The 10,565-nt window shown below is 33.0% G+C and overlaps 2 protein-coding genes across 4 annotated transcripts in view; one reads left to right on the top strand and one right to left on the bottom strand.

Moving 5' to 3' along the window:
• Nucleotides 1-1,047: 1,047 nt before the first annotated feature.
• On the top strand, nucleotides 1,048-3,815 carry LOC149420083 (protein FMC1 homolog). Of its 3 annotated transcripts, XM_089637161.1 has the most exons (3): nucleotides 1,063-1,670; nucleotides 2,021-2,157; nucleotides 2,754-2,890. In XM_089637161.1, exons 1-3 carry the CDS (start codon nucleotides 1,525-1,527, stop codon nucleotides 2,756-2,758), a joined length of 288 nt encoding a protein of 95 aa, XP_089493287.1. In that variant the 5' UTR covers nucleotides 1,063-1,524; the 3' UTR covers nucleotides 2,759-2,890. The 3 variants fall into 3 exon arrangements, with proteins under 3 accessions (XP_089493285.1, XP_089493287.1, XP_089493286.1); XM_089637159.1 differs by having other exon boundaries at nucleotides 1,048-1,670; nucleotides 2,021-2,858; XM_089637160.1 differs by lacking the exon at nucleotides 1,063-1,670 and having other exon boundaries at nucleotides 2,754-3,815.
• A 177-nt stretch (nucleotides 3,816-3,992) lies between these two features.
• LOC149420081 (short/branched chain specific acyl-CoA dehydrogenase, mitochondrial) overlaps nucleotides 3,993-10,565 on the bottom strand; it is a 38,197-nt gene continuing 31,624 nt past the window's right edge. Inside the window, exon 8 of the mRNA XM_089637473.1 lies at nucleotides 3,993-4,428. Coding sequence (XP_089493599.1) covers nucleotides 4,250-4,428 — 179 coding nt within the window. The 3' untranslated portion in view covers nucleotides 3,993-4,249. The remainder of the gene's footprint in view (nucleotides 4,429-10,565) is intronic.

The raw sequence follows: 10,565 nt of genomic DNA, 5'->3' as shown, positions 1-10,565 counted from the left end.
GTGGACAGTGTACAAATGAAGGTTCCAATCACCAGCACGCTCTGCCTGGATGAATAGTTTTATCAAAGTGGTCATACGAAAGTATTGGACCCACAACTGTGATGTTGGACCATTCGCTTTAATTTTCTCCAAGGCACTTTTAAATTTTGCCTTTAGTATTTGGTAGGTATCAATTTCTTTTGCTGATATAGTGAAAGACCTTTCAGCGTCTCGCAGCAATTTTTCAGTCTCGTCTCGCTCCTCATGAGTTATGTCAACCTCATAAAAAAACAATGCTGGCCAGTGTGAGGTTTGCCAAAATGTGGGCTCGAACAGCTCGTGAATATGCGTGCCCATTCATATGGGTACCCATGGGTATAGGTACTAATGGGTACTTGAAATTTGAAATAGTTGTAATTATATTATAACCCTAGGATAAACCCACGATGATTAATGGATTTACTTCACAGCACAATATAACCATAATAAGACGCGAGAGCAGTTTATTTGCATTTCACCCAAAACCCACTTATGACTGTTTTTTGTTATCTGCTATTTTTGAGAGAACCGTTTAGTCTACAGATATCAATCTAGTTTCAAATGAAAGTTAATTAAATTTACAACAACTTTATTTCATACAATATTTGACGTGAGATGCGTATTTTAGAAATTATTTTACAAAATAAGTGACCGTTTCGAAAAAATTTCACTTTTTGGAAAAAATTGCCTATTTTTGAAGAACTGTATCTTGAAAACCAATGGCTTTATATAGCTTGTTTTGGTTTCAAATTTAGTCTACTTTAAAAGTATCTATACAAACTACACCGGTCAGACCCTTCCTTTACTGAGATATTGAGCAAAAACTGAAAAAAATCCGAAAATTTCCTGGTTTTTTAGGTCCACCGCCGCTCGCACAGCACTTTCGAAGTTGCAAAATTTTTGTTTTAATACTGGTTTAGGTCCTAACAACATATAAAAAATTCAGAATGACTGGACCTTTTGCAAGCACGGATGTACATCTTGACTGGACTACTATGTGTCTGCATGTAATTATAATTAGTTAATATAATAGCCCATGAAGCTTGAGATATGCCAAACTAATTCAATACAAAAGTGGTGTATTACAAAGTGTGTTATTTTCATTTAATATATAATGTCACACCCCTAATTGTTTGTTTCCTTCAAAAAAATTATAATTGTTCATTATGCACCACTTTGCATACAAATAATTTAAAAAGGTTTGTCACAAAAGATGGCTGCCATGAAATTTCCCCTCACCCCAGATTTGGCTTCAATGCCATTCATACAAAATCGCACTAAAGCTCTGTCCAAGGCTTTTTAGGTCTATGGTCTGGCGGTAAAAATGATCAATCATTATAACAAAATTGCGACTCCCCCGAATGCGCAGTATAAGTTTTCAAGATCTGCACCGAAAAATAAGATTCGGTTTATTTTTTAACAAATAAATAATCAGTAAGTAAGTACCCGTTGCTGAAAAAATATTATGGCTAGGTAGGAACTGAATTTTTATTTAGGTAATTTTAAATGTCTGCCAACAATGTTTCATCTGACGGATTTCGTGTTGTCCGTCAAAGACGGAAGGGAAAATCTAAAAATAATAAACAGATATCTCCATTTGTTACCGGTGGCGTTTTCGAAGATTGTTTAATTGATTCTGGAACTGCTCTCAGGTTAGATAAATTGTTCACAAATTGTTTCTGTCGTCCCAATTATTTTTAGGTTATGAATTATCTGAAAACCATACCGCTTGCAAATCGGCTTTGAATTTTGAAAAACAAATATTGCGCACATTGTAACTGACATAGGTTTACTCTTGATTTTCAATATGACAGTATGCCACTAATCTGTCTTTGAAGGTTAGGTTACGAATTACGTAACTTGACAGTTTGCGCTGAACATAATGTTGTGATAATGCTCTTTTCGCCTTTTCGATATTTTTAATTCGGTTTGATCCTTTATACCAGTGAATATATCCTGTACAAACAATTCCAAATATAAAACATATCTCTTTTCATTGCAGGCGCTTAAATTCAGCAAAAGAAGATTTGGAGGTATCCGACTATTACAAATCCTTCATTATCACTCTAAAGGAGGGTTTAGAAGTTTTAAAACATTCTAAAGTTGTTGACATCCTTTGTTTGGGGCTAGGTCATATAGGTGAGTGTACAATTTCACGATATCAACTTGCGTTAGTGCTGTGCCTAAAAGAACATTTTAAAGTGAAGTGCTCACTGCATGACCCTATTTTCTATAGTGATGAATGTGAAATATTAAAGGGTTTGGACTTTACTCTCATCGAAAATAATGAAGAAGGGAAACATACATTAAGCAGCGAAGGTTTAACAATCGTTTACCTACCGCACTGTCCAAAACAATTGACTAATAACTTCTTGTGGCACAACTGGGGTGTCAGCCTCAAGAACTGCATTCTTATATGCAATAGCTTCATATCACTCATCGAATCTCAGCCGCAGAAAGAGCTCAATAGCAACGTCCCCTACATATTAAACATATTCTCGTATGTCCAAGAATTTAGTTTAGTTAACAGTTTTAAGTTTAATGACATTTTTAACGATACATCAATCCACATATTTCCCCCTGATTCACTAAAAAACATCACAGATAACTTTTGGATAAAACAAGAAACAGAACCGGAATATGAAGACGGTACAGAGTTCATAACCGCCAACTTAATACAGAAACTACACATTGCGTAAGCTCAAACTACAGTGTTGTTGTTTGTTTGTTGTCAGTTTAATCGGGGCCATTGGAAGAATTAAAACATGGCTAAGATGCCACACACCCTAAAGCTGGTGAGGATGCTTATGGGAGAAATTAGAAAAGCCAGCTTCGATAAAAAAATAAAAGATAAGCCAGTAGTGAGGTACATTCTGGGTGAGTGCAGGAAGTACCAGACAACTGATCTGCAGCTGTGCAAGGCGCAGGAGGAAGCCAAGTATCTGGCCCACACTTATCTCTTCTACTTACAGAGCATACGGAGATATCTAGAGATTAACAAGGAGTACACCGGCAAAGGTGAGAGGACCGTTGAAGACACGGCCAGGTTAGTTGGATTTAAGCTTCCTCAAGATCCCTTTAAAGATCGTTGAGCATCAGCTCTCTCAACATGTTGACTTGTATTATATTAAAGATATCGTTAGCCACTAGATTATGTTATAGTTTCTGGAAGAGATACAAACACTTGTTTTCTCATAAAAAGAATATTATTTGAACGTTGTTAAATAAATAAATACCAACATAAACATCTTTTCTTATTTCATTGATTTTTTTATTTTTGTTTCATTGTGTTCTTGAATTTTTATATAAGTGATTACAAATTAATTAGTGAAGATTATTTTTTTTTAAATTGATTCAAAGGCCATCCTATATAAAACATGCTTTCAGTTCAATATAAGAGTTGATACATGGCTAGTATCTGGTCAGCTTGAGTCTAATATAGCAGTGGTATGATGTATGACCAATAACTTCACAATTCAAAATTTATGACCAATATGTTTTATTATTACTGCAGGTAAAAAATAGCTGCCCCTTCTTTCTCTGCCTGCCAATGGTCACCAGCTAACTTTGCACTCCATCGTTACTACTTCCCAAGTCTGACTGTAATAAAACTGTTATAAGGCATCATAATGTCAACTTCATTATTTCTATATTTAAGTAGACTGCCTGAGGTTACCGAAATTCTTAAAAAAATGTTAGTCTAACTACAAAAATTGTTATTGTGAATTCTTGTGCAGATTGCAAGTAATTTCCTGCACAATATTTTAATAAGGGTGTTCTACATAATAACATTATTTAGAAACCCATTCATCTTGGATTAGGACTCTAAGATTTGCAAATTATTATACATATATACATTATCATGTATATTCCTCTTATCGCAATCATCTTTTATTGTTTCTTATTATTTTCTCTGCCACATTTTCAGAGATATTGTAAATTATCCAGTCACACATAAGTAAAATATATTGCAATGAGGAATGAGTTTTTTTATTAAAATATTTTTATATGGCACAAATAAAGTTTTATACAATAATAATTATTATTACAAAAAAAGATTAAAAAAATGTTTTAAACATATTACATTAAAATAAAAAATTAATACGTTTATAGGTATACCATATTCTATGTGTAAAATAAAATATTTTTTCTGCATTTAATGAATAATATTACAGTACTCAATATTATTATTCCTAGGTGTACTATATCAATATTATGGCTGGAATAGTATTTACTTTGTGTATTCCTTCTCAATGTATTTAGCGATTGTTTGAAGCTGCATGTTGCTGGTACCTTCGTAGATAGTTCCGATTTTACAATCCCGGTAGAATTTCTCTTGGGGGAAATCCTTGGTAAAGCCAACGCCTCCCATCCAGTCCACGCATTTGGAGGTTAGAGTTTGGGCGATCTCTGCAATTACAATAAGCTTTAAATAAAATAAACAGTCCCAACTGCCTAGTGCCAGCGGGCATATGATGTTTATAATTTGGGGTATGTTGTAAGTAGGGTTGCCAGATGTCCGCTTTTGGACCGGACAGTACGGTTTTTCGAACGGCTGTCTGGTCTAGAAAATTTTGGAAAACCGGACAATAGAATGTCCGGTTTTTTTGAAAATACGCGACATATATACCTCACTCTCGAGACAAAATTATAAATTATGTAATTACAGAGCAAAAGCCGTGAGCGATTTTGGCGTGGTAGCAAAATCTTTTGAAAATTGTACAATATGTGTGCACTGTTGCCGTCTCCAATGCCTTTGTAGAAAGAGTTTTTAGTGTAAAGGGTAATGTATGGAATGAAGAAAGAAATCGACTAGGTGTGAATACCGTAAAAATCGAATAATGTGTTTTCTTCAATTTAAATGTCAATTGCACTGAATTTAAAGATACAATTTTAGGCAATAAACGATTATTTAAAGCAATAGCATCTAGTGCCAAATATGTTAAAAAGTGATTTTTTGCTTACCAATAGTAAGTAATAATAAGTAAAAGTTTTAATGTTTGCTAAGTGTTTTATTGTGTTCGCCATAAGAAATTTTCTGTTTGTTTTGGCCAAAATCAAAGGGGTTTATGATTATCAAAGGATCCCTTGATTTTAAACAAATTGTACCAAACAAAAAATCAAAGGGGGGACCCTTTGATAAAAAATGTTCGGTTTTTTTATCTGGACCATCTGGCAACCCTAGTTGTAATGCTGAAGGAAGGAGAAGGGGAAAGGGGAAAGGGAGAAGTAATGGCTATTTAAGTTCTGTCACTTTTAAAAGCACTGCTAAAAACCATTCGATTCTCTATATAGATAGAAGATCTCTCACAAGGACAGGGACGATACTGAGAATATCTACCACTAGATTCTGAATATTGCAGTACATAGTAACATTTCTCTTTTAACAATTTAATTTTAATTGCATTTTCACTTTCTCTTTCCCAATCAATGGTACATTAATGATGCAATATATAAACACAACATCACTTTTACAGACATCATCGTCTCAATGAAACGATAACAAATCATCTTAATAATAAATAAATATTTTGTTTTGCACTCCTAGCGTTAATTTGATAATAATAACATATTTTCAGTAATTACTGGGCAAGATAATAATTACATACTATGCAATCTGGAGTGACCTGCCAATTAATAACCAATCAATATTTTGTCTTTGAACTCCCAGCGTTAATTTGATAATAATTTGGTGTTTTCAGCAATTTCTGAACAAAATAATAGCAAGTTAAACATTGTTAATCTGGAGTGACCTGATGTTTCTGTATCTGTACATAATATGATAATGCCTAGCAACTAGCAAGTTGTATTTGTATTTTCACAAATACAAATTATCCTATTGTTATTAGAAGAGAGTTTACCTAAAGGTTAAAATTATTACGATAAACCCTTTCCCTTGCGGCAAGAAATATATATATAATACATATATATATATATATATATATATATAAATCCCGCTACCGATGTGGCGACCTTTCACTTCGCATCCTTTTGACTACCACCACTTACGGTAGGTTTAGAAACAAAAACGCTGTGAATGTTCACTTATATATAGTTATAGAATAAAGTGATCGTAACAGAATTTGCCAGAAATCGTATTTTAAGGGTATTCATATTTTTGCAAGGTACATACATTTTAGAGTCTTTTGGACACCCTCTCATATTGCTGCCCTTTTGGTAACCGCATATATCTTACGAATATCACAGTACATTACGTTTTTAATAAGGCGTCCGTTCATTACGAACATTTAACGACTTCCGTATATTCCCGTATGCCATACGTTTATATTCCGATGCTTTCAGAATCCTTTTGATTTGGTCTTGATTTGGCACCGGTGTATATCCTATGTATATAACGATACGCTGTCATTGAAAAGACGAGTCCATACAAACAAAGGTTAATTTGACGACATAATACATTAATTTAATTTGCTTGTCTAGAATGATGCAAATTTAATTTTAAAAGAATAGCATTCCGAAAATTCAAAATGGTGGACGATTTTATGATACATTTTATATTAGAAATAACAGAAAATAACGTAATTATCTCCCTTCACGTCTGTCAAAATTGACTATCGATTTTGGCTTGTATTTTAACGAACCGCTTTGGCTCTAGCGTTATGTTTGTCACCAATAAGTATTCTGACTTAGTAGCTGCCTTTCTACGATGGACGACAATTGCGAAAAGGTTTATTTCTTAAAAGAAAGATAATCATTCTCGGATTTCGTAAAACCTATCACTATTTAAAAATCTCCTACTACCGTCATTATAAGCGGCAGATGTTGGTTGCTTATTCAGTGACGGAGGACTTAGCCAGCCAATGAAACCAGCCAGGCCTTGACTGGGTGGGAACAAATGGTATTAGCCAAATGAATTGAATTCACTGACAGTGAAACCGTAAGGTTGGTAGAAAAGTAATTATTTTTCTATGCTTAGAAACAACAATGAAATTTTGCCAAATTTCATAGTTAGCGGCGGTCATCTCAGCGACAAAATGTTTTCAAAACATCCGACAAAAACAAAAAGATTGGGACAGGGCCTATATATCCATCTACATGCATAATATATAAAGATGTTTGGTTTGGCTTTTTATACAAATCTACAGTTTTATTCCGATGTTGATGAAATTTTGCATACTTGACGATAAGAATAAAATAAAAATTACTACCTACATCCGAATTCTAAAAATTGTGTGTAAAGCCAGGCTAATCTAATATAAATATGTTTCAAAATTTTATTTTAAAATCTGGGAACCCTTTTAAAATTAATCTCGCGATAAAGGCAAGATAATCTCTCTATATATCTAAACAACACAAAATCCGCATTAGTAAACTAATCATTTTCTCAACTTGTTTGGCGAACAATAAACTTATCACCGTAAATAAACAAGTTATTGTTTAGATAGAACTGAGTTGGATAAAATTATCACGTAATGGTCATATTATTATTAATTTGATTGATCCCCCTTATATTTATTGGAATCGGTTTCGTCAAAGCTAACAACATCTGACATTAGCGCCCTACCAAATGTTTGTTGGGCGATTGCAATTTTTTCTGATTTTAGATAAAACGATTTCGTTCATTGATATTAGTAATTATCACGAATATTATGTACCTATTTTATGACTCTATTCTACCATTCTAACAAGAAAAAGAGTTGAGTTAGTAATTTCATAAACAATTGATTAAGTAAAGGGACCATCGTCCATATTACATCTACTGTCAATAATCATTTTTCTTTTCATTTAGGACATAATTTTTGTTTTAATTTCCGGCAAATAATCATATTATGATGGTCCGATGCTCTGAAAGGAACCCGCTTGCACAGCGCGGGTGTAAACTGTGCAACCTAAAGTTTAGGTTTAGACTTACGGATTTCAATACTTTTGTTTGTGTGAAAGCACTATGAAATAATACATGATTTTACTTCAATGACAAGCCATAGATTATTAAGATAAATGTAATGATTACATAATATAAGTACTACAATAATATCCTGTTATTATCATATAACGTCATTCGATGTGAATTATGCTGACAAATAATAATATCTTTTGCATTTATTTTGAAAAAAAGTTATCCATCTGTTATATAGTTGGCCATCTTCCTAATATATTTATATCTGTCGCATGATTATTAGCTTTTCTTTAATTTTTTTGTGGTCTCGTGCTCAACAAATTGTTTTATTTATTTTATGTGTAATAACACTTTTTCATAATAATATATGAAAATCACTGAGGATACGTGTTCAAAGAATAGCTGGAATGCTTATAATAATTTCTCTATCATCATAAATAACAATAATCTTCGTAGACTCTACAGGCTACCCAGATTTCAACTTGCCAATTAAAGAATATTGTACTATTATATCTATCTTTTACGTATCATATTTTATTTTTTATGTACTTTTTTTACACAGTTATTATTATATTATGTACTTTAAACTTGTCATACTACTTTGCACTACTTACCTATAAAAACGTACCTAAATTTGTAAAAGACTTTATTGTGTGGCATTTAAAAAAAACAACATAAGATGAAATAAATGATCTGTCTTTGAAAAAATATTAATGTCACGTGATATTTTAAGATATAATAAACGAATAATCCTGCCATAAGCTAGTTGTAATTTCAACAAGTCCTGGGGAAGGTTACTTGCTAATTCATCAGTTATGCTAATCCTGAAAATCCTCGAAGGGTGTCGTTGTAAGGATATGCCATAGTATCACCATACCATAGTTTCAGCGCCCATGAGGTGATTTTTCAAAATACGATGCTCTAAATATTATCCAATTATTATTATGCACTCTTAGGACCGGTTGTTTCGGAGAATTTGAATAATTCATCAAATTTCAACGCTCATTTTCAAGTTCTGTGAAAGATTTTTTCAAGTTCTGTTTTTATTTCAGTTTTGTCAAGCAACTAGCCTACAATCATATAGTAACAGAACTTGAATAGGACTTTCACAGAACCCGAAAATGAACGTTGAAATTTGATGAATTGTTCAAATTCTCCGAAACAACCCGTCCTTAGTGTACACTGTTCACACTTAAGCACGTAGGAACTACCTACCTAGTAAAAAAAATATTTTGATTATTTGTAGAGTGTTTGTGAAAAACCACTTCAAGGGCCTAAGATATAACTTATTGCAGGAAAAAAATGTTTACTTTACTTAAACCCATTTTTTACATTGAGGCCCTGAGGAATATAATTTACTTCTGGGCCTGAACATGTCTTTTTGAGGAGAGGAAAGACTGTACATGGGTATTAAAGAGACCCATGATGCATGAGGGAGGAAAAACAGAGGCCGGCAAATCATTCCACAATTACTAAAATAATGTATTGATCAATAGATTAATCAGTAGATATATACACAATGCAATTTGCATACGTAAAATATTTCTCATGTAGAACAATAAACACATTAGGGAATACAGGTAGGTATACGAACCAAGTTTTGAGGTTATTTAGAGTAATTAAATATATATACTGTTTTTACAATATTATTCAATAGAAAAATTCATATTGTCATGCTATGCTATGCTTGAAAATCTATTCTGCAGTTTGGTATCTTGAACAATTCGTGTCATGATGACGACTACCTACTGCTCAAGTTTTCAGGCACGTAAAAGTCAAATAATTCCAAGAGTAATAGGCTATCAAATAGAGATACGCACTACTTTATTAAAACTAAGTATTGCAAGATATTTATGACGATTTTTTCAATTTTTTTCAATGTACCTACCTGCCCAGCTGCCTACCTACCTAATTAAAGTCAACTCTTTCTTCGGATATTTCCTTAACCTCATCTGTATGATTGGAGGTTGGCTGAGTGTTTTACACCCGCAGAGGGAGGTTTTCCTTGAGCAGTTAGAGACAAGAGTTTAAGTTCAAAGTGTCGCTTATGGGTGGATTCATTAAGTCTGAACTGTACGCGGCATTGCACAGTGCTGAAATCCCATACATGAATAGGTACAAAATTAAAAATGGAAACACAAATTGTCGCATAAATAAATAACACTCCAGCAGGTTTGGTGACTAGTGCATGGCGCTAATTAGCAAAGAACTATTTCTCAAAAATAATCTTAGGTAACTATGACAAGGTAATTAGACAATAGTAAAAGTTAGGTTGCTTAACCATTTATTTTACAAAATTCAGAGTTCGAGCATCAGTGTACTTATATTAATATTTGTTTTTTGTATTTAGTTTTTGAGTATGGAGGCTACTAACAAAGAATACCCATATTATTAACTAAGACTACCAAAACATTAACCAAGATTAACTTAGATAAACCAAGATAAACTAAGATTAATCAAGTTTAACCGATAATAACCATGATTAAAGAAGATTTTTGTAAACCTCTCGGTTACAAATTATTATAAGCAATATTATTGTAAGAGAAAAAACTTACAAATTGAAAAAGCTCCCGAGAAAAAATACATGTCACCAATGGGACTCGAACCCACGGCCTTCTGATTACCGGTCGGCAGCTCTACCACTGAACTATGGCGGCTTATTTAATACCCACCAAATTAGTCAATTAAT

This window comes from Hesperophylax consimilis, chromosome 11 (assembly GCF_061612785.1).
Source record: "Hesperophylax consimilis isolate HC1 chromosome 11, BYU_Hcon_1.0, whole genome shotgun sequence".
In the NCBI taxonomy this organism is placed as follows: domain Eukaryota; kingdom Metazoa; phylum Arthropoda; class Insecta; order Trichoptera; family Limnephilidae; genus Hesperophylax; species Hesperophylax consimilis.
This window is presented reverse-complemented; position numbering and strand designations above follow the sequence as displayed.

Coding starts and splice junctions, on each gene's coding strand:
- LOC149420083 (XM_089637159.1), top strand. CDS start 1,525: ATGTCTGCCAACAATGTTTCATCTGACGGATTTCGTGTTGTCCGTCAA. Junction 1,671..2,020: donor GATTCTGGAACTGCTCTCAG/GTTAGATAAATT, acceptor TTTTCATTGCAG/GCGCTTAAATTCAGCAAAAG.